Source organism: Oncorhynchus gorbuscha, linkage group LG01 (genome assembly GCF_021184085.1).
Source record: "Oncorhynchus gorbuscha isolate QuinsamMale2020 ecotype Even-year linkage group LG01, OgorEven_v1.0, whole genome shotgun sequence".
In the NCBI taxonomy this organism is placed as follows: Eukaryota; Metazoa; Chordata; class Actinopteri; order Salmoniformes; family Salmonidae; genus Oncorhynchus; species Oncorhynchus gorbuscha.
In genome coordinates this window covers 15,890,878-15,917,922 of record NC_060173.1, presented here as the reverse complement: position 1 = coordinate 15,917,922, position 27,045 = coordinate 15,890,878, and the positions used below count along the sequence as shown (strand labels likewise).

Here is a 27,045-nt window from a genome sequence, read left to right as displayed (position 1 = left end):
ACACGTTGTCATTATCGCTGGACATTTCTCATGGCAAGTCAAGGAGAAAGCCCCGAACTTAGCCTTCTCCCCTCCACCTCCATTGCCCTTCGCCCACCCCTCACAAACTCTCCGCCACCCTTGTCTTATGCCGTTGCCCGTGCCACACACCACCCCATCCCTCCCACACACACACACCGTCCTGAAAGCGAGCGAGAGCAGGCGGTAGGAAATTGATTGTTTCCTCTCCAGACAAAATATTTGAAGAACGGTAACGAGAGACAGAAGGGATGTGGACGAGAAGAAAGGGGGGAAGAACGGCGTTACAACAACAGGAGAAGAAGAAAGAGGATCAGAGGTTCTTGTGGGTAGAGAGCTATGGCCTTAACCTCTGAGTATTTGACCAGCAATTCACACCAGATGCATTTCTTTCCCTCAGCATCATAAACAAATGAACCTTTAAAGATGGTGTGTTTGTTCAGGAGCAAGATGTGGGGTCCACTCTCTCAACCTACAGTAGGGATCATCAACTACATCATTTTTTTTCTTGGGTGGATGGTCAGGGGGACGGAACATAATTTCAGATCATTTGTAGACTGCAAATTGACTGCAAGAAGCCCAAACATGTATAATATTGGACTAAAACACAACCTTTTCAAATCTTGCTTGCATTTATATATAATGCGTGGGAATACTTTGGAACAGATGTCCAAAATACTAATAATTTGGAGCTGATTTTCTGATATATTTTTTAAATATATGTATATAATTTTTTTATATATATGTATATATTTTGCTCAGAACTTAGGAGGGCCATATAAAATCAGGTTGGGAACCATGGCCTACAATAACCTGGATCATTGGATGGTGCAGCAAATTGAGGTCCTTTTGCATACACAATATTACATACACTGAGTATTAGAGGTCGACCGATTAATCGGAATGGCCGATTAATTAGGGCCGATTTCAAGTTTTCATAACAATCGGAAATAGATATTTTGGGGTTTTATTTTATTATTTTTTTTTTATATTTAACTAGGCAAGTCCGTTAAGAACACATTCTTATTTTCAATGACGGCCTAGTTAAATGTAAAAAAATAAAAAATAAATGTAAACTCTCTGGAACCAAATGGGTTATACCTGAAACCAAGAAAGGGTTGGGTTAACTGTCTTGTTCAGGGGCAGAACGACAGATTTTCACCTTGTCAGCTCAGGGGATTCAATCTTGCAACCGTACAGTTAACTAGTCCAACGCTCTAACCATTGCACTTCACGAGGAGCCTGCCTGTTACGTGAATGTAGTAGAAGGTAAATTGCTAGCTAGCATTAAATTTACCTTATAAAAAACAATCAATCATAATCACTAGTTATAACTACTAATCCAGTTTAGCAGGCAATATTAACCAGGTGAAATTGTGTCATTTCTCTTGCGTTCATTGCACACAGAGTAAGGGTATATGCAACAGTTTGGGCTGCCTGGATCATTGCGAACTAATTTTCCAGAATTTTACGTAATTATGACATAATATTGAAGGTTGTGCAATGTAACAAGAATATTTAGACTTAGGGATGCCACCCGTTAGATAAAATACAGAACGGTTCCGTATTTCACTGAAATAATAAACGTTTGTTTTCGAAATGATAGTTTCCGGATTCGACCATATTAATGACCAAAGGCTCGTATTTCTGTGTGTTATTATGTTATAATTTAGTCTGATTTGATAGAGCAGTCTGACTGAGCAGCTTTTGTCCGTTTTGCCAGCAGCTCTTCGCAAGCACAGCGCTGTTTATGACTTCAAGCCTATCAGCCTGATGGCTGGTGTAACCAATGTGAAATGGCTAGCTAGTTAGCTGGGTGTGCGCTAATAGCGTTTCAAACGTCACTCGCTCTGAGACTTGGAGTAGTTATTCTCCTTGCTCTGGCTTTTGTGGAGCGATGGGGTAACGCTGCTTCGAGTGTGGCTGTTGTCGATGTGTTCCTGGTTCGAGCCCAGGTAGGGGCAAGGAGAGGGACGGAAGCTATACTGTTACACTGGCAATACTATATTGCCTGTAAAAACATCCAATAGTCAAAGTATATGAAATACAAATGGTATAGAGAGAAATAGTCCTATAAATACTATATTAACTACAACCTAAAACCTCTTGTTTTGTTAAAAGGAACCACCAACTTTCATGTGTTCTCATGATCTGAGCAAGGAACTGAAACGTTAGCTTTTTTACATGGCACACATTTTTACATGGCACAGTGCATATGGGCACATTACTTTCTTCTCCAACACTTTGTTTATGCATTATTCTAACCAAATTGAACATGATTCATTATTTATTTGAGGCTAAATTCATTTTATTGATGTATTATATTATGTTCAAATAAGTGTTCATTCAGTATTGTTGTAATTGTCATTATTACAAATAAATGGTGTAAAAAAATCGGCCGATTAATCGGTATCGGCTTTTTTGGTCCTCCAATAATCGAGTATCGGCGTTGAAAGATCATCAATCGACCTCTACTGAGTATACCACACATTAGAAACACCTTCCTGGGGCCTCCCGGGTGGTGCCAGCTGTGCCATCAGGGTCCCTGGGTTCGCGCCCAGGCTCTGTCGTAACCGGCCGCGACCGGGAGGTCCGTGGGGCGACGCACAACTGGCCTAGCGTTGCCTGGGTTAGTTAGGGAGGGCTTGGTCGGTAGGGGTGTCCTTGTCTCATAGCGCACCAGCGACTCCTGTGACGGGCTGGGCGCAGTGTGCGCTAGCCAAGGTGGTCAGGTGCACGGTGTTTCCTCCGGCGCATTGGTGCGGCTGGCTTCCAGGTTGGATGTGCACTGTGTTAAGAAGCAGTGCGGCTTGGTTGGGTTGTGTATCGGAGGACGCATGACTTTCAACCTTCGTCTCTCCCGAGCCCGTACGGGAGTTGTAGCGATGAGGCAAGATAGTAGCTACTACAACAATTGGATACCACGAAATTGGGGAGAAAAAGGGGTCAAATTCACAACAAAAAAAACACCTTATTGAGTTATACCCCGTTTTGCCCTCAGAACAGCCTCAATTTGTCAGGGCATGGACTCTACAAGGTGCCGAAAGGGTCCACAGGGATGCTGGCCCATGTTGACTCCAATGCTTCCCACAGTTGTGTCAAGTTGGCTGGATGTCATTTGGGTGGTGGACCATTCTTGATACACACAGGAAAGTGTTGAGTGTGAAAAATCCAGCCTATAGACCTAGACCAGTTGGATAAGAGCTGGAAATCAGTTTCAACTGAAACCTTTGAGGAGATAAGGACTGTTTGGGATGGTCATCCTCTCCAGAGGTTATGGATATGTACTGATTATAACCTGTCACAATGGTTTCATAGGAAGGGGAGTTTGATCGTTTTATCTGGTATGGTTGTTTTATCTCTCGAGGCCATTGTTCCCAGAGTTGTGACGTCGGAGTTGTGTTTGCTCAAAACCGTCTACGTATCGATTCTCTGCTCATTTGGAACTGGTGATGAAAAACGCATACAGTACAAACACACACCACCCTTCACTCTCTGGCTGCACCCCACAGTGAGCCAATGACCTTGTCACTGGTTTGCCACTGAGACCAATACCTTAGGCCAAACCTGTTTTTCCCGTCTCCTGTGCTCAGAGGAAGGAAAAAGGGAATACCTGGAATGTGTTAGGATGATAGATTACTACGCCCTGACTCACCTACTTCTAGATGTCACCAATACACACAGATTTACAAACTATCTCTCTTACACACACACATCCTCCCTCTGTGTCCCTGGGACGTCACATATTGTGATGAATGGCCACAGGCCATTCCCACACCTCTGGATTGATGCAGTTTCTCACCCTCTGTTCTGTCAGTGTCAGGTGATTTAAAGTTGAATTGTGTCAGTGGTTGACACTTGCCGGTTTGTTGCTCAACACAATAGGATGGGTAGCCAATGGCATGGGCTGCCTCATTCTTTCCCCCAAAAATATAGTGTTTTGGTGTTCCCCAATGTTAGAAGGCAGATTAACAACAACTGACCTAGAGCAGGGTTTCTCAAACTCTATTCCGCCCCCCTGGGTGCACGTTTTGGTTTCTGCCCTAGCACCACACAGCTAATTTAAATAACCAATTCAAGTTTTGATTATTTGAATCAGCTTTGTAGTGCTAGGGCAGAAACCAAAATGTGCACCCAGGGGGGGGCCCAGGACAGAGTTTGGGACTGACCTAGAAGACTGCTTGTTTGGGCCAAACAGTGTGGTGAACCACTAAGTAATACAGTACTTGCAGTAATTGTTTAACTTATTGTAACTTACAGTAAGTAGTCTATGTTTTATGTCACCCTAGAGGTGTCAAAGCCAAGCGCTGCTTTGTGGACAATGTTTTCCCTTACAGCATGTTTCCATAGAGAATGTAACCTGGGCAGGTCTGCTGTAGCTGGTCACTCAAGAGTTGAGGGCTTGGTGTCTGTCTCCCCTCCAGTGGTTTCAAGTGTTTTAAAGGTGTTCTACCAATCATTCTTTCATACCTAGAGCGGCAGAGACAAATTGAGATTGGGAGAAGAAAAATGTCTGTTTCTTCAAAAAAAAAAATACAAAGTATCTATTCTATTTCATTCTTTGATGTCCAATCAAAAACATATTTGGGCCAATGGGTAAAATAGTGTTAATTGTGTAGATAATCCTATAAGAAAGCCATTGGTCAAAACCTCAGGTCTCTATTGGAATTTTTACCCTTATTAGGGTGACTAAATCAATGGAGGCCAGATACAGTGCATTCGGAAAGTATTCAGACCCCTTGAATCTTTCCACATTTGTTACATTACAGCCTTTATTCAAAAATGGATAAATTAATTTGTTTCCTCAACCTACAAACAATACCCTATAATTACAAATCGAAAACCGGTTATTAGACATTTTTGCAAATGTATTTAAAAAAACATTTACATAAGTATTCAGACCCTTTACTCAGTACTTTGTTGAAGCACCTTTAGCAGCGATTACAGCTTCGATTCTTCTTGGGTATGACGCTACAAGCTTGGCACACCTGTATTTGGGAAGTTTCTCCCATTCTTCTCTGCAGAACCTCAAGATCTATCAGGTTGGATGGGGAGTGTCGCTGCACAGCTATTTAAAATCAAATGTTATTTGTCACATTCGCCGAATACAACAGACCTTATAGTGAAATGCTTAATTACAAGCCCTTAACTGTTAGCAGTTGATGTTACTCTTCAATAACACACACCCCAAAGCTTGATGTTACTCTTCAATAACACACACCCCAAAGCTTGATGTTACTCCTCAATAACACACACCCCAAAGCTTGATGTTACTCCTCAATAACACACACCCCAAAGCTTGATGTTACTCCTCAATAACACACACCCCAAAGCTTGATGTTACTCCTCAATAACACACACCCCAAAGCTTGATGTTACTCCTCAATAACACACACCCCAAAGCTTGATGTTACTCCTCAATAACACACACCCCAAAGCTTGATGTTACTCCTCAATAACACACACCCCAAAGCTTGATGTTACTCCTCAATAACACACACCCCAAAGCAGATCAGGGGGAGGAAAATGGGTTTATTCTTATTCAAAGAGGACAAATCATGCAGGGCGGTAGATGGTAGATATTAATGCTCCCCTGTCCTCAGTGATTCTCTCCCCAGAAAAAAAAGAACAGGATGTCATTTATAACTCCCCACCCTAGCCTGTGGCTGACCAATTATAAGTCCTTGCAGTACAACTGGGCCAATGGCCAAATAAAAATTATCCTCTAAACTCGGACAAATTAAAACATAGCACACGTAGCTTTGAGTTCAGGACTGACATTCCTAACAGATTCTAAACAGATGTTGAACTGAAAAACAACTATTTCCATTGATCGTTAATTCTCGTCCTCTCATCCTCTGCATTGTGTATTTATCTTCGACATATCCCCCCCACCCTAGACCATTTAAAAATAAAAATAAATCTTGCAAGGTATATTTCGAAAACAATAGAAAACATGGAAAAATTAAATCATTCACATTAAACACCTTGCATTTCTATAAAACACAAAGGGAATATTTTACTTGCTGTTACAATAAGAAATATATTTCGAACAAAGTTATAGAATATAAGTATTAACAGGTGTAATGATGATGTCCCTTACGATTCCTACCACATCCTGTATTAGGAGGAAACTCGCACACACACTATTATCAAGACAATAATATGAAATTGTCCTATTGGCAAGGTAATCATTCACCAAGTCTTTTAAGTGATCATCTCTTCCACACTGGTATCAGTCCCTCATAGATAACTATTATAAATGATGTTCTGACGATAGTGAGGAATTCTTCCATTCTAATTTTTCTTCCGTTCTACTATTTGATAAAGACTTCTCTAATGAACACTTCATTGGTGATCTTGTATCGTTTAAGGTACAGTCCTTGGGTCAAGGGATATTGCTTAAGTTTCAGACGGTAGATTCTCATAGCCTGTAACAAAAGAAACGAAAAAGTGAAAGTAACATATCCTGGTTTCAAGAGAAATTAGTATTTCACAGATTTCCCTAAATAAGCAAATCCAATTTTATTTGTCACATACACATGGTTAGCAGATGTTAATGCGAGTGTAGCGAAATGCTTGTGCTTCTAGTTCCGACAATGCAGTAATAACCAATGAGTAATCTAACCTATCAATTCCACAACTACTATACACACAAGTGTAAAGGGATAAAGATGTACATAAATTTATGTACATATGTACATAAAGATATATGAATGAGTGATGGTAGAGAATGGCATAGGCAAGATGCAGTAGATGGTATCGAGTACAGTATATACATATGAGATGAGTAATGTAGGGTATGTAAACAAAATGCATAGTTTAAAGTGGCTAGTGATACCTGTATTACATAAAGATGCAGTAGATACAGTGCCTTGCAAAATTATTCAGCCCCCTTAAGTTAATACTTTGTAGCGCCACCTTTTGCTGCGATTACAGCTGTAAGTCGCTTGGGGTATGTCTCTATCAGTTTTGCACATTGAGAGACTGAGATTTTTTCCCATTCCACCTTGCAAAACAGCTCGAGCTCAGTGAGGTTGGATGGAGAGCATTTGTGAACAGCAGTTTTCAGTTCTTTCCACAGATTCTCGATTGGATTCAGGTCTGGACTTTGACTTGGCCATTCTAACACCTGGATATGTTTATTTTGGAACCATTCCATTGTAGACTTTGCTTTATGTTTTGGATCATTGTCTTGTTGGAAGACAAATCTCCGTCCCAGTCTCAGGTCTTTTGCAGACTCCATCAGGTTTTCTTCCAGAATGGTCCTGTATTTGGCTCCATCCATCTTCCCATCAATTTTATCCATCTTCCCTGTCCCTGCTGAAGAAAAGCAGGCCCAAACCATGATGCTGCCACCACCATGTTTGACAGTGGGGATGGTGTGGTCAGGGTGATGAGCTGTGTTGCTTTTACGCCAAACATAACATTTTGCATTGTTGCCAAAAAGTTCAATTTTGGTTTCATCTGACCAGAGCACCTTCTTCCACATGTTTGGTGTGTCTCCCAGGTGGCTTGTGGCAAACTTTAAACAACACTTTTTATGGATATCTTTAAGAAATGGCTTTCTTCTTGCCACTCTTCCATAAAGGCCAGATTTGTGCAATATACGACTGATTGTTGTCCTATGGACAGAGTCTCCCACCTCAGCCTTAGATCTCTGCAGTTCATCCAGAGTGATCATGGGCCTCTTGGCTGCATCTCTGATCAGTCTTCTCCTTGTATGAGCTGAAAGTTTAGAGTGACGGCCAGGTCTTGGTAGATTTGCAGTGGTCTGATACTCCTTCCATTTCAATATTATCGCTTGCACAGTGCTCATTGGGATGTTTAAAGCTTGGGAAATCGTTTTGTATCCAAATCCGGCTTTAAACTTCTTCACAACAGTATCTCGAACCTGCCTGGTGTGTTCCTTGTTCTTCATGATGCTCTCTGCGCTTTTAACGGACCTCTGAGACTATCACAGTGCAGGTGCATTTATACGGTAATCATTTATACTTGATTACACACAGGTGGATTGTATTTATCATCATTAGTCATTTAGGTCAACATTGGATCATTCAAAGATCCTCACTGAACTTCTGGAGAGAGTTTGCTGCACTGAAAGTAAAGGGGCTGAATAATTTTGCACGCCCAATTTTTCAGTTTTTGATTTGTTAAAAAAGTTTTAAATATCCAATAAATGTCGTTCCACTTCATGATTGTGTCCCACTTGTTGTTGATTCTTCACAAAAAAATACAGTTTTATATCTTTATGTTTGAAGCCTGAAATGTTGCAAAAGGTCGCAAAGTTCAAGGGGGCCGAATACTTTCACAAGGCACTGTATAGAGTACAGTGTATATACATATACATATGAGATGAGTAATGTAGGGTATGGAAACATTATATTAAGTGGCATTGTTTAAAGAGGCTAGTGATACCTTTTTTTTCATCCATTTCCATCCATTTTCATTATTAAAGTGGCTGGAGTTGAGTCAGTATGTTGGCAGCATCCACTCAATGTTAGTGGTGGCTGTTTAACAGTCTGATGGCCTTGAGATAGAAGCTATTTTTCAGTCTGTCGGTCCCTGCTTTGATGCACCTGTACTGACCTCGCCTTCTGGATGATAGCGGGGTGAACAGGCAGTGGCTCGGGTGGTTGTTGTCCTTGATGATCTTTATGGCTTTCCTGTGACATCGGGTGGTGTAGGTGTCCTGGAGGGCAGATAGTTGGCCCCCGGTGATGCGTTGTGCAGACCTCACTACCCTCCGGAGAGCCTTACGGTTGTGGGCGGAGCAGTTGCCGTACCAGGCGGTGATACTCTCGATTGTGCATCTGTAGAAGTTTGTGTGCATTTGGTGACAAGCCAAATTTCTTCAGCCTCCTGAGGTTGAAGAGGCGCCTTCTTCACGATGCTGTTTGTGTGGGTGGACCAATTCAGTTTGTCCGTGATGTGTGCCCCAAAGAACTTAACTTACTACCCTCTCCACTACTGTCCTGTCGATGTGGGTAGGGGGGTGCTCCCTCTGCTGTTTCCTGAAGTCCACAATCATCTCCTTTGTTTTGTTTGACGTTGAGTGTGAGGCTATTTTCCTGACACCACACTCCGAGGGCCCTCACCTCCACCTGGGGGCGGCCCGTCAGGAAGTCCAGTACCCAGTTGCACAGGGCGGGATCGAGACCCAGGGTCTCGAGCTTGATGACAAGTTTGGAGGGTACTATGGTGTTGAATGCTGATCTGTAGTCGATGAACAGCATTTTCACATAGCTATTCCTCTTGTCCAGATGGGTTAGGGCAGTGTGGTTGCGATTGCGTTGTCTGTGGACCTATTTGGGTGGTAAGCAAATTGGAGTGGGTCTAGGGTGTCAGGTAGGGTGGCGGTGATATGGTCCTTGACTAGTCTCTCAAAGCACTTCCTGATGACGGAGTGCTACGGGCGGTAGTCTTTTTAGCTCAGTTACCTTAGCTTTCTTGGGAACAGGAACAATGGTGGCCCTCTTGAAGCATGTGGGAACAGCTGACTGGGATAAGGATTGATTGATTGAATATGTCCGTAAACACACCAGCCAGCTGGTCTGCGCATGCTCTGAGGACGTGGCTGGGGATGCCGTCTGGGCCTGCAGCCTTGCGAGGGTTAAATGTTTTAGTGAGTCGGCTGCAGTGAAGGAGAGTCCGCCGGTTTTGGTAGCAGGCTGTGTCAGTGGCACTGTATTGTCCTCAAAGCGAGCAAAAAAGTTATTTAGTCTGTCTGGGAGCAAGACACCCTGGTCCGCTACGGGGCTGGTTTTCTTTTTTAATCCGTGATTGACTGTAGACCCTGCCACATACCTCTTGTGTCTGAGCCGTTGAATTGCGACTCATGTCCCGATTTTCATGAAAAAGTTGGACATTTCACCTAGATATCCCTAATATGATGATTGCGGTGTACAACATGGAAGCTTATCAGGTTCTGATCATCTTACTATGCTTCTTCACCCGAGATTGGCCCCCAATTGCTAACCAATCAGTTCTTTATTCTCCAGGCTCTGCTTTGTCATCAAAATGGAAAACCTTACAATGAGTAACATTGTGATTTTCCCTAGACTTTTATTGCTGACCTCCATTATGACAAAAAAATGTATAATGACTTTCCTATTTTGGCCCTAATGTGTCTGTTACATTAAAAAAAAAAGTTTTACCATCACCCACTGTCCTGGTACTATGTTATGTCCCCCCTCGGGACTTATCCCCCACACCTCTTTTAATTGTTTGTCTGCTTCCCTTGCTGCATTAGAGTTGTATGCAATAGTTAAGCATTGTGTCACTCATAAAGTGAATGTCTGCTTTTCTCAAATCTAACATGCCTAGTAGTGATGTGTCGACCTGTGATGACCTCAAACGGACTCAACCCTGTGGTTTTCTTATGTGTTGCTCGTATACTACATAATATCTTAGGCAATGCTTCCGGTCATGCCATCCCTTCTTGAATTGTTCAATGTAGAGTCAAGTTGCAAAATAACATCAAGGCCTAAAATAGGTTGTTCAAACAGCCCTGCATCAATCTTCATTGGACCAATAGAAATTGAAAATGGTTTGTTTCATATCTGTCTCCCACCCACTCCTGTCGCTCTCATCTTCTTGCCGGTGTACTGAGGACATACAGTTGATGTCGGAAGTTTACATACATTTAGGTTGGACTCAGACCATTTCCGGAGACCTTCTCCCTTACCTCACCTCGCTCATCAACTCATCCCTGACCGCTGGCTACGTCCCTTCCGTCTTCAAGAGAGCGAGAGTTGCACCCCTTCTGAAAAAACCTACACTCGATCCCTCCGATGTCAACAATTACAGACCAGTATCCCTTCTTTCTTTTCTCTCCAAAACTCTTGAACGTGCCGTCCTTGGCCAGCTCTCCCGCTATCTCTCTCTGAATGACCTTCTTGATCCAAATCAGTCAGGTTTCAAGACTAGTCATTCAACTGAGACTGCTCTCCTCTGTATCACGGAGGCGCTCCGCACTGCTAAAGCTAACTCTCTCTCCTCTCATCTTTCTAGACCTATCGGCTGCCTTCGATACTGTGAACCATCAGATCCTCCTCTCCACCCTCTCCGAGTTGGGCATCTCCGGCGCGGCCCACGCTTGGATTGCGTCCTACCTGACAGGTCGCTCCTACCAGGTGGCGTGGCGAGAATCTGTCTCCTCACCACGCGCTCTCACCACTGGTGTCCCCCAGGGCTCTGTTCTTGGCCCTCTCCTATTCTCGCTATACACCAAGTCACTTGGCTCTGTCATAACCTCACATGGTCTCTCTTATCATTGCTATGCAGACGACACACAATTAATCTTCTCCTTTCCCCCTTCTGATGACCAGGTGGCGAATCGCATCTCTGCATGTCTGGCAGACATATCAGTGTGGATGACGGATCACCACCTCAAGCTGAACCTCGGCAAGACGGAGCTGCTCTTCCTCCCGGGGAAGGACTGCCCGTTCCATGATCTCGCCATCACGGTTGACAACTCCATTGTGTCCTCCTCCCAGAGCGCCAAGAACCTTGGCGTGATCCTGGACAACACCCTGTCGTTCTCAACCAACATCAAGGCGGTGGCCCGTTCCTGTAGGTTCATGCTCTACAACATCCGCAGAGTACGACCCTGCCTCACACAGGAAGCGGCGCAGGTCCTAATCCAGGCACTTGTCATCTCCCGTCTGGATTACTGCAACTCGCTGTTGGCTAGGCTCCCTGCCTGTGCCATTAAACCCCTACAACTCATCCAGAACGCCGCAGCCCGTCTGGTGTTCAACCTTCCCAAGTTCTCTCACGTCACCCCGCTCCTCCGCTCTCTCCACTGGCTTCCAGTTGAAGCTCGCATCTGCTACAAGACCATGGTGCTTGCCTACGGAGCTGTGAGGGGAACGGCACCTCAGTACCTCCAGGCTCTGATCAGGCCCTACACCCAAACAAGGGCACTGCGTTCATCCACCTCTGGCCTGCTCGCCTCCCTACCACTGAGGAAGTACAGTTCCCGCTCAGCCCAGTCAAAACTGTTCGCTGCTCTGGCCCCCCAATGGTGGAACAAACTCCCTCACGACGCCAGGACAGCAGAGTCAATCACCACCTTCCGGAGACACCTGAAACCCCACCTCTTTAAGGAATACCTAGGATAGGATAAGTAATCCTTCTCACCCCCACACCTTTAAGATTTAGATGCACTATTGTAAAGTGACTGTTCCACTGGATGTCATAAGGTGAATGCACCAATTTGTAAGTCGCTCTGGATTAGAGCGTCTGCTAAATGACTTGAATGTAAATGTAAATGCATTCCTCATAAGAACACATTTTATTTTCCGACATTCTCGTTGCCAGTGACCAGATATCCCGCAATAATGACATACACCAGGTTTCTCATCTGCTGAACGAATAATGTTGGTTTCACTTGGAACCTGCGTATCTCTGATACCCACGTCTCGTGGATGCTTCAACGTATTTGACCATTCATCCAACTGTTTTGGCGATGCTGATTTATGTGTAATTACTGTCACCGGAGGTTTGTCTTTGCTACCTTTTACAGCCTATGTTCTGGTTGGGCTAAGACATTGTTCATCACTGCTGTCAGAATCTGTTGACTCAATGCCAGGCAATGCTGACCAGATTCTTGAAACCCGATCATCCTTGCGCAACTCAGTGTGAGGGTAGATTGAGGGAACAAAGGGTCCACTTGTTGGAGCCAAGTCTGTTTTTTACAACCCTCTCCTGTAATTGTTGAATCTCTTCTCTCAAGGTTTTTATGTTCACCAAGAGCTTTCAAACTATTCTTATCTCTCTGCAATGTCCTGTCATGATTCTCCAGAAATAATTTCTCAGCCTGTTTTCTTACTTCGGCTAGAACAGTTAAAGACCATCTTTTTTTTAGTTAACGAGTTAGACATCCTCTGTATTTTTCCCCAAGCTTTTTGTATGTCAGACAGATTCCATCTTTGTCAACAATGACAGGATATTTCTTTATCTCTTGCATACAATTCTCTACTTTGAAATTGTTATTCATATCACTAGACAGTGAATGTAAAATATTTTTCATGGTGGGTGATAACCTTCAATCTGGATAATAACACAAAACAAATCTTAAGACTAGAGAAATTTATTGACAAATATTACGAAAACAAGCAACACACAAACATGACGGAGAGTAAGACATGGGAACAGATTTCAAAACGAAAACGTGATTCTTCTACAGACACAGACTATTTAATATTATTTCTGCTTTTTGTGACTCCTCTCTTTGGCTGGAAAAATGGCTGTGTTTTTCGTTGACTTGGCTCTGACCTAATATAATTGTTTGGTGTGCTTTCATCGTAAAGCCTTTTTGAAATCGGACACTGTGGCTGGATTTACAAAGTGTATCTTTAAAATGGTGTAAAATACTTGTATGTTCGAGGAATTTTAATTATGGGATTTCTGTTTTGAATTTGGCGCCCTGCAGTTTCACTGGCTGTTGACGAGGTGGGACGCCCATGTACCCTAGAGAGGTTAAGGAGCGGGACACTAATCCGGATGCTTATAAGAAGTCCCGCTATGCCCTCAGACGAACCAACAAACAGGAAAAGCGTTAATATAGGATTAAGATAGCGCCGGTGTAGTAGGATTCAGACGCTCGTCGGATGTGGCAGGGCTTGAAAACTACGGACTACAAAAGGAAAACCAGCCACGAGCTGCAGTGACACGAGCCTACCAGATGAGCTAAATTTGTTTTATGCTCGCTTCGAGACAAGCAACACTTAAACATACGTGAGAGCACCAGCTATTCTGGACGACTGTGTGATAATGCTCTCGGTAGCTGATGTGAGCAAGACCTTCAAACAGGTCAACATTCACAAAGCTGAGGTGCCAGACGGATTGCCAGGTCGTGTTCAGCGCAGACCAACTGGCAAGTGTCTCCGCTGACATTTTTCAACCTCTCCCTGACCGAGTCTGTAATACCTACATGTTTCAAGCAGACCACCATAGTCCCTATGCCCAAGGAAGCGAAGGTAACTTGCCTAAATTATTATTGCCCGTAGCCATGAAGTGCTTTGAAAGGCTATCAACCGCATCATCCTGGATACTCTAGAGCGACTTACCAATTCGCGTACCACCCCAACAGATCCACATATGACGCGATCTCAATGCCCTTTCCCACCTGGACAAAAGGAACACCTATGTGAGAATTCTGTTCATTGACTACAGCTCAGCATTCAATACCATATTTACCACAAAGCTCATCACTAAGCTAAAGACCCTGGGACAACACCTCCCTCTGTAACTGGATCCTGGACTTCCTGACAGGCCGCCCCCAGGTAAATAAGTGTAGGGAACAACACGTCTGCCACGCTGATCCTCAACACTGGGGTCCCACAGGGGTGCGTGTTTAGTCCCCTCCTGTACTCCCTGTTCACTCACAAGATTGTGAGCAAGACAAAGAAGCCAATCGTGAACTACAGGGAAAGGCTGGCCAAACAGGCCTCCATTACCATCGACGGGGCTGTAGTGGAGCGGGTCGAGAGTTTCAAGTTCCTTGGTGTCCACATCACCAACAAACTATCATGATCCAAACACACCAAGACAGTCGTGAAGAGGGCACGACAACACCTTTTCTCCCTCAGGAGACTGAAAAGATTTGTCATGGGTCTCCAGATCCTGAAAAAGTTCTACAGCTGAACCTTTGAGAGCATCCGGACCGGTTGCATCACCGCCTGGTATGGCAATGCTCGGCATTTGACCACAAGGCACTACAGAGGGTAGTGCTTACGGCCCAGTACATCACTGGGGCCATCCAGGACCTATATACTAGGCAGTGTCAGAGGAAAGCCCAAAATATTGTCAATGGCTCCATTCACCCAAGTCTCAGACTTGTTCTCTCTGCTACCGCACGGCAAGCGGTCCCGGGGCACCAAGTCTAGGACCAAAATGCTCATTAACAGCTTCTACGCCCAAGCCATAAGACTGCTGAACAATTCATCAAATGGCCACCCAGACTATTTACATCGATTTCCCCCCCACCACACACACTTGTTTTTACACTGCTGCTACTCGCTGTTTGTTATCTATGCATAGTCACTTTACCCCTACCTACATAAACATATGAAGTCGGAGTGTGAATAATTTGAAGGCAGTGAAATTTCATTACCGAAGTGCATTTTCACCCATTCTAGGTAGATGAGGTGGATACCCTATTCATTCTAGTCTAATTGCCAGGTCTCGTATGACATCCCTGATGCTGGCGTCCCGGGACGGCTACAGTCAGGTAATCAACCTGTTGTTGTCTCACGGGGCAGAGGTCAACTCCCAGGATGAAAATGGGTACACGGTAAGAATGCCTACCTGGTGTAATGCCTGTCTCACATAAGCGGACAATTTTATTCATCAGCCTTCCCTACATCCCAATAATCTCTCCTTTCTCCAAAAGTGTGGACTTGTTCACATCCCTTGGGACATAGTTTGAAAGCATTTAGAAGCATTTTGCTACACCCGCAATAACATCTGCTAAATATGTGTACATGTTATTTGAAAGAAAATGACTAGTTTAGGAAATCTGTTGGAAACTCCCTCCAGCCCATGCTAACAACAATCAAATGCTTTTACATTATCTTGATTGATTCTAATGATTGGTGACACTGTGTGGTTATTAATAGTAATTAGGATGCCGCTAGACATTGATAGGTGATGACCTGCTGTGACCTTTGACCCCAGGCCCTGAGTGTGGCGGTGCAGTATGGAAGAGAAGAGGCCGTCCTCAAGCTGCTCCAGCTGGGGGCAGACAAGACCCTCAAGACCAAAGCAGAGAAGAGTGCTGCCGACTTGGCCAAGGTCTTCAAACAACCACAGGTAAACACAACCAGTAATTATATCATTTATACTGAACAAAAATATAAATGCAACAATTTTAACGATTTTACTTAGTTACAGTTCATATAAGGAAATAAGTCAATTGAAATAAATTAACTAGGCCCTAATCTACGGATTTCACATGACTGAGCAGGGGCGCAGCCATGTGTGGGCCTGGGAGGGCATAGGCCTACCCACCTGGGAGCCAGGCCCAGCCAATCCCCCACAAAAAATCTTTATTACAGACAGAAATACTCCTCAGTTTCATTAGCTGTCCGTATGGCTGGTCTCAGACGATCTCGCAGGTAAAGAAGCTGAATGTGGAGGTCCTGGGCCAGCATGGTTACACGTGGTCTGCGTTTGTGAGGCCGGTTGGACGTACTGGCAAATGAACATTCAATTCTCTGGCAACAGTTCTTGTCGATATTCCTGCAGTCAGCTTGCCAACGGCATTCTCCCTCTAAACTTGAGACATCTGTGCCATTGTGTGACAAAACTACACATATTAGAGTGGCCTTTTATTGTCCCCAGCACAAGGTGCACCTTTGTAATAATCATGCTGTTTAATCAGCTACTTGGTATGCCACACCTGTCAGGTGGATGGATTATCTTGACAAAGGAGAAATACTCATGAACAGGGATGTAAACAAAATTTGTGCACAAAATTTGAGAGAAATAAGCTTTTTGTGCATATGGAACATTTCTGGGATCTCTTATTTCAGCTCATGAAACATGGGACCAACATGTTACGTCTATTTTAGTTCAGTATATATTATCAAGAGGCTGGAAAGAGTGCTTCTGACATAGCCACGGTGTACAATTGACCACATGTAGAACCAACAGAACCTCAGTCACAACTTTGTTTCCCACATAGTTAGCCAAGTACATAACTCTGGCACCTAAATCTGGTGTTTAAACAACCACAGGTACAGTAAAACCAAACACTAACCACAGCCACAAATTTACCACACTATGAAATGGTAGTCTTGAGGTGGTAGACTAGCGCCAATTTCCCCTTCTCTTGCAAACATATAAAATACACGGAGTGTACAAAACATTAGGAACACCTTCCTAATATTGAATTGCACCCCCTTTTGCCCCCAGAACAGCCTCAATTCGTCGGGGCTTGGACTCTACAAGGTGTCTAAAGCGTTCCACAGGGATGCTGGTCCGTGTTGACGCCAATGCTTCCGACAGTTGTGTGAAGTTGTCTGGATGTCCTTTGGGTGGCTGACCATTTTTGATGCACACAGGAAACTGTTGAGCATGAAAAACCCAGCAGCACTGCAGTTCTTGACACTCAAACCGGTGTACCTGGCACCTACTACCATACCTTGTTCAATGGCACTTCAATATTTTCTTTCCCATTCACCCTCTAAATGGTACACATACACAATCCTCTGTCTCAAGGCTTAATTATCCTTTTAAAAATCTCTCCTCCCCTTCATCTACACCGGCGGAAATGGATTTAACAAGTGACATCAATAAGGGATCATACCTTTCACCTGGTCAGTCTGCCATGGAAAGAGTTTTGCGTATCAGGTCTTCTTTCCTCGCAGATTGCCAGGATCCTGGCGTCCCCAGGCAATGCCCTCAACAATGGGCAGGTAACCTCCTCGAAGGAGGAGACCCTCTTCAAGTTCTTCAAGAGGGACGCCGATCTATCTGCTGACTCCAAGGAGCGGTGAGACCATGGCTAAATCTCAATTTGCCTTATTGCTATTCCTTACATCCTATATCCTCTTCTCAACCGTAATGGAGGAGGTAAAAGGTCCCTCCCCTCAGGAGTTCTTTTACAATTTGTTTTTAGGACGGAGGATGCGAGGAATCGAGGTAAGATGAATTGAGAAAAGGCCACAGATCAGTCAGTGGAGGCCAGCAGCCGTGATTGGTATTTGGGGCCCTCTAGTGGACGTAGAGTTGTGTCCCATGCCATGAGACCGGTTTTTAGATGTAAACAAACATCTAGGGACTAGCTGCTAAATCTGCACCATAATGCTTTAACATACTAAGTCTTTATTTGACTGTTGAAGATTCAATGTTTTAATTTGGATTGTTTAATCTGTCAATGTTTATCTGTTCTGAAATATTTTAGACTTGGCAACGTGGGGTTGATGTAGTAGGCTCTTAAACCTATTTATGTATTTATTTATTGCTTTTATTTAACCCGGGGAAGTTATTGAGAATGTATTACTTGTCTGAGAGCATAAGCAAACTGACTGATTTTACAAATAATGTTGAGTAGGTGATTTAAAGGTTGATTTGTTGATCAGAGATTCTGCACAGTTGGACTGCAATGTGGTCAATCTCAAACGCGCCCATTCACTTTCAAAATAACGACTTTGAACCTCTCCTAGTCTGGCCAAACTGTGTGATATCGAGCTGCTTCTGCACGGACTCAACCTGGAGTACCTTTCTGACATAATGCTAGTAAGTAGTGTACACACACACACACACAGGAGTACCTCTGACATTGTTTGAGTACTGTACCTCATCCTCACTGTGATTGGACAGTTTTCAGATTTCCATCCCTCCCTCATGCCATATCCCAGCATATGGTATTATCAAATACCTGTCCAACCCTACTGCTGGCTTATTGATGTTGAGCAGGCAGGTGTAAAGACCGTGGTTCTGACTCTGGAGTGATTGGGTGAAAAACTATAGTGTATGAAGCTCAGTTTGGGGTGGTGGGGGTGGATTTGATATTTTCATCATTAGATCGAATAGACATAGTAGCTACACAACACAAACACATACTGTAATCGGTTACCGGTATTTTTTTTTTAAACTTACCGGTAGCTACACAAATGCAGATTGTAAATTATTGTACAATATCTGTTTAGGGTTTAGGCTGGTTTGCAAGTTGTCAGATCGTCAAAGTAGTTTTTCTTCTCTCCGCAGGAAAATGACATCACTTGGAGCTACCTGGTAACCATGGAGAAGGATGACCTGGAGAAGGTATGAAAGACCTCTTTATGTCAGTCTGTCTGGCAGCAAGTTTCCAGGTTTTTCAGAAATCTATGGTTCCTGGAATCAGTAGAGAATTAGCATGGAAGGAATCCTCCAACTGGGAATGCTTCAACCAGGATTTCTGAAAAACCTGGGAACTTTGGGAACGTTTTGGGAATTTTGCAACCTGAGTTTACCAGTATGTTGCCCAGTTATTAATGTTGCGTTCTCCCCCAGATTGGTATCTCTGACCCAGAGGACCAGCAGAAGGTTCTGAGTGCAGTGAAGGAGATGCATCTAGACCGGGTCGACCTGGACACTGTCAACCAGCTGGCGAACATAGACACCGGGTAACATTAAAGTACAATGAAAAAAAATATTATTTTGAGCAATTCCTTCCAGGTCAAATCGTCAAGCACAATAACATATTTTCTTGACACATTATATATGCAACACAAACACATACAGACTTACATGACATACTGTACACAGTCCATCCTCCAGCACACCACTGGAAGTCATTCCTCAGACTGACCTAAAGCATCCATCCCACTGTTATTCTCCCACTGCCCCACCTCCTATATCCTCTCCGAGCTTCTGAGAGCAGAGTCCTAATGGTTTATTAAATGGGGCCGTAATGATTTGTAAGGTGAGAGGAGATGGAATGAAATCCCCTCTTTCACCCCCCCGCCTCCCACCCCTTCTATCTGTGACTGATGATAGGATAGCTCTCAGGCCAAGCGGTACTGTAGTGTCAGGGCCAGGGGTACAGGGGTACTTTTACCGAGCCTTTAAATCCCCCAGGAGTAAATCCTCTGATGATGGCCACACTGTAAACATTAAAGCACTAGATTACCACATCCCTTATGCTTTATGCTCATCCCAGGACCTAGTGGTCATGTTCTAGTTGGCCTGGGATGTCAGACATTCATGTTCTAGTTGGCCTGGGATGTTAGACGTTCTAGTTGGCCTGGGATGTTAGACATTCATGTTCTAGTTGGCCTGGGATGTTAGACGTTCATGTTCTAGTTGGCCTGGGATGGTTAGACATTCATGTTCTAGTTGGCCTGGGATGTTAGACGTTCTAGTTGGCCTGGGATGTTAGACTGGGATGTTAGACGTTCATGTTCTAGTTGGCCTGGGATGGTTAGACATTCATGTTCTAGTTGGCCTGGGATGTTAGACGTTCATGTTCTAGTTGGCCTGGGATGTTAGACGTTCTAGTTGGCCTGGGATGTTAGACGTTCATGTTCTAGTTGGCCTGGGATGTTAGAGTTGGCCGTTCATGTTCTAGTTGGCCTGGGATGTTAGAGTTGGCCTGGGATGTTAGACGTTCATGTTCTAGTTGGCCTGGGATGTTAGACGTTCATGTTCTAGTTGGCCTGGGATGTTAGACGTTCATGTTCTAGTTGGCCTGGGATGTTAGACGTTCATGTTCTAGTTGGCCTGGGATGTTAGACGTTCATGTTCTAGTTGGCCTGGGATGTTAGACGTTCATGTTCTAGTTGGCCTGGGATGTTAGACGTTCATGTTCTAGTTCTTCTGGATGATAGCGGGGTGAACGGGCAATGGCTCGGGTGGTTGTTGTCCTTGATGATCTTTATGGCCTTCCTGTAACATCGGGTGGTGTAGGTGTCCTGGAGGGCAGGTAGTTTGCCCCCGGTGATGCGTTGTGCAGACCTCACTGCCCTCTGGAGAGCCTTACGGTTGTGGGCGGAGCAGTTGCCGTACCAGGCGGTGATACAGTTGGCCCGTTAGACGTTCATGTTCTAGTTGGCCTGGGATGTTAGACGTTCATGTTCTAGTTGGCCTGGGATGTTAGACGCTCATGTTCTAGTTGGCCCAGGCCAGGATGCTCTCGATTGTGCATCTGTAGAAGTTTGTTTGCTTTTGGTGACAAGCCTAATTTCTTCAGCCTCCTGAGGTTGAAGAGGCGCTGCTGCGCCTTCTTCACGATACTGTCTGTGTGGGTGGACCAATTCAGTTTGTCTGTGATGTGTATGCTGAGGAACTTAAAACTTGCTACCCTCTCCACTACTGTTCCATCGATGTGGATAGGGGGGTGTTCCCTCTGCTGTTTCCAGAAGTCCACAATAATCTCCTTAGTTTTGTTGACGTTGAGTGTGAGGTTATTTTCCTGACACCACACTCCGAGGGCCCTCACCTCCTCCCTGTAGGCCATTTCGTCATTGTCGGTAATCAAGCCTACCACTGTTGTGTCGTCCGCAAACTTGATGATTGAGTTGGAGGCGTGCGTGGCCACCCAGTTGTGGGTGAACAGGGAGTACAGGAGAGGGCTCAGAACGCACCCTTGTGGGGCCCCAATGTTGAGGATCAGCAGGGTGGGATCACCTGGGGGCGGCCCGTCAGGAAGTCCAGTACCCAGTTGCACAGGGCAGGGTCGAGACCCAGGGTCATGTTCTAGTTGGCTGTTGGATGTTGTAGTTGACCTGGGATGTTAGATGTTCTAGTTGGCCTGGGATGTTAGATGTTCTAGTTGGCCTGGGATGTTAGATGTTGTAGTTGGCCTGGGATGTTAGATGTTCTAGTTGGCCTGGGATGTTAGATGTTCTAGTTGGCCTGGGATGTTCTAGTTGGCCTGGGATGTTAGATGTTTTAGTTGGCCTGGGATGTTAGATGTTGTAGTTGGCCTGGGATGTTAGATGTTGTAGTTGGCCTGGGATGTTAGATGTTGTAGTTGGCCTGGGATGTTAGATGTTCTAGTTGGCCTGGGATGTTAGATGTTCTAGTTGGCCTGGGATGTTAGATGTTGTAGTTGGCCTGGGATGTTAGATGTTCTAGTTGGCTTGGGATGTTAGATGTTGTAGTTGGCCTGGGATGTTGGATGTTTTAGTTGGCCTGGGATGTTGGATGTTGTAGTTGGCCTGGGATGTTGGATGTTGTAGTTGGCCTGGGATGTTAGTTGTTTTAGTTGGCCTGGGATGTTAGATGTTGTAGTTGGCCTGGGATGTTAGATGTTTTAGTTGGCCTGGGATGTTGGATGTTGTAGTTGGCCTGGGATGTTGGATGTTGTAGTTGGCCTGGGATGTTAGATGTTGTAGTTGGCCTTGGATGTTAGATGTTGTAGTTGGCCTGGGATGTTAGATGTTCTAGTTGGCCTGGGATGTTAGATGTTCTAGTTGGCCTGGGATGTTAGATGTTCTAGTTGGCCTTGGGATGTTAGATGTTCTAGTTGGCCTGGGATGTTAGATGTTGTAGTTGGCTTGGGATGTTGGATGTTGTAGTTGGCCTGGGATGTTAGATGTTGTAGTTGGCCTGGGATGTTAGATGTTGTAGTTGGCCTGGGATGTTAGATGTTGTAGTTGGCCTGGGATGTTAGATGTTGTAGTTGGCCTGGGATGTTAGATGTTGTAGTTGGCCTGGGATGTTGGATGTTGTAGTTGGCCTGGGATTAAAAACTTTTACGTCCAAATGATTTGTACATCGTATTCATCGCGGCCGATCTTTAAATATGTTTTGTTGCTGCGATTGTTCCACTGCCCTTTGTATGTTTTTGGATTGTTTTATCTTAGTGGTACGTATCCCTGCATGTGTAGCAGCCGTTTTGTGATGCTCACACTCTGTCAGTGGTCGTGTAAACAGTGTCAGTCAGACTGGAGTTACTATCTCCTTCCAGAGCCTTGTGACCAGGGACTACAGCTCTGTTAGTTTATCTAGCGCACCCAAGACTGATAGTACAGGATAGAGAGGAGCAGAGGAGAGGGGGAGATGTCTGTCTGTTGTAGGTGACCTCTGTCTCTCCCTCCCTCCTGGTCTAGGTGAGACCTATAGGGGGTATACTTGAGATGGGCAGGAATGCAGACTGACACGGGTTGTGCTGCTCACCCACTCACACTGACAGTCACACATAAACACACTTGGGTTGAGGTAGAAGGAGACTCATCAACTAGGCATGGTCACGGTTAATCGAATATCCGGATGTTTGGCCTATTTTAACAATGAAAAGGCTATGTCTAAATTAAATTATCCTTGTGACATTTCTACCTACAAGGATATACCATGACATTTGAAATTCTTAATTTAGTAAAACAAAAATCTTTTCAATGTAGTTTTTCTAACTGTGCATTGAGTTACTGCCCTCCAGGTTGCCCTGGCATCGGTATGCTGTTTACCCCTCTTCAAGTAGAAATTAAAGGCACTCTGCAAATGTATCAATGCAAAACACTCACCATTGCCAAAATCTGACTTTTCCATCGATGTTGCTGACAAATTACAGAAGAAAAGCACCCTGTCCTCTGTTTACCTCTGCCATGTACATTTCAGCATTCTAATTGGTCAAGAGGTGACTATAAAAATGGTATAATTTAAAATAACCATCCCGGTCATCAACACTGATAGTGGGAAGTATTGTGAAAAGTTGTGTAATGGTGTATGTGTGTCCTTATAGAAGTGAGGAGCTGTATAACTTCCTGATCAGTCTGAGGCAGCAATGCTGCTACTTGACAGAGACAGTACAGGACGTCATTAGCCGCTTCCCCCGCCGAGCTTCTGAGGTGTGTGTGTCATTCCCTGTCCCTCTCTGATCATCTAAAGGACTGGCAACTGATCCATCAATGCTGTTGTCTGACTGAAAGCAGACAGTATGGTTGTATAACCTACTAAAGCAAATTCCCTTTCAGCCCTGAAAGGAGGGTGCCCCCACTCATGTTTGTGGTTAGATTAAGTGAGTGCGTTTTCAGTCAGACACTATAGTACTGATGGATTTTTCTAGAGCGACCCTGTTTCTTGCTCCCCTAACTTTCTCTGTCCTCAGCTGGTGTTGTCCCTGGACCCTAAGAAGGAGGCCCAGGCCATCTGTAATGAGCTGGTGGCCCAGACTGGAGACCTGCAGAAAGAGGTCGCCTGCCTCAAGAACCTGCTGCACAAGGTACATCTCACACCTTTTTCTCTGACTGCTGTGTACGTGTCACTGTCACCCAAGAGCCCCCGCCACTATGTTTCTGCTCTCCTCAGTGGGCCACTCTGAGAGAACGATTTGGAGAACGGTCTGTTTCCTTCGTCTGGTCCCCCACACCCTTTCACTGCCCTAACCATCTCTCTGTCTGGTCCCCCACACCCTTTCACTGCCCTAACCATCTCTCTGTCTGGTCCTCCACACCCTTTCACTGCCCTAACCATCTCTCTGTCTGGTCCTCCACACCCTTTCACTAACCATCTCTCTGTCTGGTCCTCCACACCCTTTCACTGCCCTAACCATCTCTCTGTCTGGTCCTCCACACCCTTTCACTGCCCTAACCATCTCTCTGTCTGGTCCTCCACACCCTTTCACTGCCCTAACCATCTCTCTGTCTGGTCCCCCACACCCTTTCACTGCCCTAACCATCTCTCTGTCTGGTCCTCCACACCCTTTCACTGCCCTAACCATCTCTCTGTCTGGTCCTCCACACCCTTTCACTGCCCTAACCATCTCTCTGCCTGGTCCTCCACACCCTTTCACTGCCCTAACCATCTCTCTGTCTGGTCCTCCACACCCTTTCACTGCCCTAACCATCTCTCTGTCTGGTCCTCCACACCCTTTCACTGCCCTAACCATCTCTCTGTCTGGTCCTCCACACCCTTTCACTGCCCTAACCATCTCTGTCTGGTCCTCCACTGCCCACCATCCTGTCTTTCACTGCTTTCCTAACCATCTCTGCCTGGTCCCCCACACCCTTTCACTGCCCTAACCATCTCTCTGTCTGGTCCTCCACACCCTTTCACTGCCCTAACCATCTCTCGGTCTGGTCCCCCACACCCTTTCACTGCCCTAACCATCTCTCTGTCTGGTCCTCCACACCCTTTCACTGCCCTAACCATCTCTCTGTCTGGTCCTCCACACCCTTTCACTGCCCTAACCATCTCTCTGTCTGGTCCCCCACACCCTTTCACTGCCCTAACCATCTCTCTGTCTGGTCCTCCACACCCTTTCACTGCCCTAACCATCACTGTCTGGTCCTCCACACCCTTTCACTGCCCTAACCATCTCTCTGTCTGGTCCCCCACACCCTTTCACTGCCCTAACCATCTCTCTGTCTGGTCCCCCACACCCTTTCACTGCCCGAACCATCTCTTCCCAGGTCTAGTCCAAGCTTCCTGCAAACTTGGGTCAACTCCCCTTATCATCCTCGCTATTGCTCATCCAGCGTTTACACGCGGCGTGTGTGCGCTGTGTGTAGGATTCTGACAGGGCGAGTCCTCACAGCCTATAACTCAGAGACAGTGTGACAGTGTCCTGTCAGAGTGGAGATGGGGGGGGGGGGTAGGGTGAGGAAGGAGGGGATAGCCCGGACGCTGTCGGTGTCAGACAGGAATCCGACAACCAACAGAGGCCATTTGGAGACACTGGCTCAGTGCCCGGGGGGGGGGGGGCTTGCACCCGTTTATCTTATCTGTGGGGGCTCGTCTTGACACCCATCCCCCTACACAGAGCGCAGGTGCGCACACACACACAATCTATCTGCCCGGCCAGAAAGTTTGGAGATGGGAGGGGGGCATGAATTGTTCCCTGGGTTGGACATTACTGTGTAGAATGGTAGATCTGTGCCATATGTACCTGTCAGGTGCAGCACTGTGCAGTGGTTCTCTTATTCAAACTCTGATTTGCATACTTAAGCAGATCACCTCACCCATATCGGTTTCATTTTATTCCTAATAAATGATTGATAGGACACAACAGTCACATGACAAAACACTACTCATGGCTACCATCTAGTGTCGAGATCGAGACGGAAGGTTCTTGTAGGGCAGGGGTGTCAAATATTCTAGAACAGGGGTGTCAAATATTCTAGAACAGGGGTGTCAAATATTCTAGAACAGGGGTGTCAAATATTCTAGAACAGGGGTGTCAAATATTCTAGAACAGGGGTGTCAAATATTCTAGAACAGGGGTGTCAAATATTCTAGAACAGGGGTGTCAAATATTCTAGAACAGGGGTGTCAAATATTCTAGAACAGGGGTGTCAAATATTCTAGAACAGGGGTGTCAAATATTCTAGAACAGGGGTGTCAAATATTCTAGAACAGGGGTGTCAAATATTCTAGAACAGGGGTATCAAATATTCTAGAACAGGGGTGTCAAATATACAATCTGACGCTGTTCAATCCAAGGGGGGGAAACAAACTCAATATGACTAAAACCAAATGGAAACAGTGTAGTAACAATAATGGACTTATATTCATACAGTTTCTGGACTGTCCAGCTCACTGCCAATCACTGAAATGAAAGCTAGACGGTCAGGTAGCATTTTAAAAAAAGAGAAGAAAAAACTATATTTTGAGGGCAAGGAAATATAATAAAATTCAATGTGGACCTTGTTGAAGACTGAATCTCCCCCCCCCCCATGATAATCAGATTAACTTGGGAGTACTATTTTCAAAATGTCATACTTTAATACTTTATTTTTTTATACTAGTATGGGTATTTGGACACGTCCATGGTGTGTACGCATCTCTTGTTTGTGTGTCCATCGTGCTCTTTCTCACCTCTTACCTTGTGACGTTCTGCTCCTCTTCCTAAGATGGACCCAGCAGGAGATTTCTGCCCACTTCCTCAACCTGGTTCCCACGGCGACTGGAGGAGACGGGTCCTGAAGAGGCTTGCACTGAGCATGCTTGGCGCAGGCCTGCTGTTTGCCCTGTCCAGAGCAAAGAGTGCCAAGGTTTACCTTTTAGACTGACAGCTCGTTTATTATCCAATTTACTCTTACTTTGGATACATTGTCATAGGTTATCAATCAATTAGCTTAATTGTCTTAATTTACATTTCTGTTTGAGGAATTATGCCGAATGAGAATAACTCGAATGCTAAAAAGTTTGGTTTTTGATTGAGATTCTTTATATTTGTTATACTTTGTTCTTGTTTTTTATTGAGTTCTTAATTGTTTTAAGCAATTTTCTGGGCTTTTGTAAAATAAAAACTATTTCTTTATCCAGCATTTTCTTTGCATTAAGTTGCTGCACAAGTTAGGACACTATTAGGGAAATACATCCCCTACATATTATTCAATACTTTATGTAGTTGACTATATGACAAACTATTTAGGCTACTAAAAATCTAACTACATTTTTTTGGTCACATACACATATTTAGCAGATGTTATTGCGGGTGTAGCGAAATACTTGCATTCCTAGTTCCAACAGTGAAGTAATATCTAACAATACACATAAATATAAAAGTTAAAGAATGTAATTAAGAATATATATAAATGTTAAGTCGAGCAATGTCCAGGGTATGTACAGTACCTGTCAAGTTTGGACACA

General features: G+C 44.7%; 1 protein-coding gene across 4 annotated transcripts in view; it reads left to right on the top strand.

Annotated features, from left to right (window-relative positions):
• Positions 1–26,713, top strand: part of asz1 (ankyrin repeat, SAM and basic leucine zipper domain containing 1) — a 41,179-nt gene extending 14,466 nt beyond the window's left edge. For 3 of the 4 annotated variants that reach the window (XM_046345808.1, XM_046345816.1, XM_046345826.1), the window contains exons 7-15: positions 15,208–15,319; positions 15,703–15,837; positions 17,397–17,521; positions 18,195–18,267; positions 18,739–18,795; positions 19,024–19,136; positions 23,195–23,300; positions 23,561–23,674; positions 26,304–26,713. In XM_046345808.1, the coding sequence (XP_046201764.1) occupies positions 15,208–15,319; positions 15,703–15,837; positions 17,397–17,521; positions 18,195–18,267; positions 18,739–18,795; positions 19,024–19,136; positions 23,195–23,300; positions 23,561–23,674; positions 26,304–26,462 (994 nt within the window). In that variant the 3' untranslated portion in view covers positions 26,463–26,713. The remainder of the gene's footprint in view (positions 1–15,207; positions 15,320–15,702; positions 15,838–17,396; positions 17,522–18,194; positions 18,268–18,738; positions 18,796–19,023; positions 19,137–23,194; positions 23,301–23,560; positions 23,675–26,303) is intronic. The other variant, XM_046345836.1, reaches the window with a different exon arrangement.
• Positions 26,714–27,045: the final 332 nt, after the last annotated feature.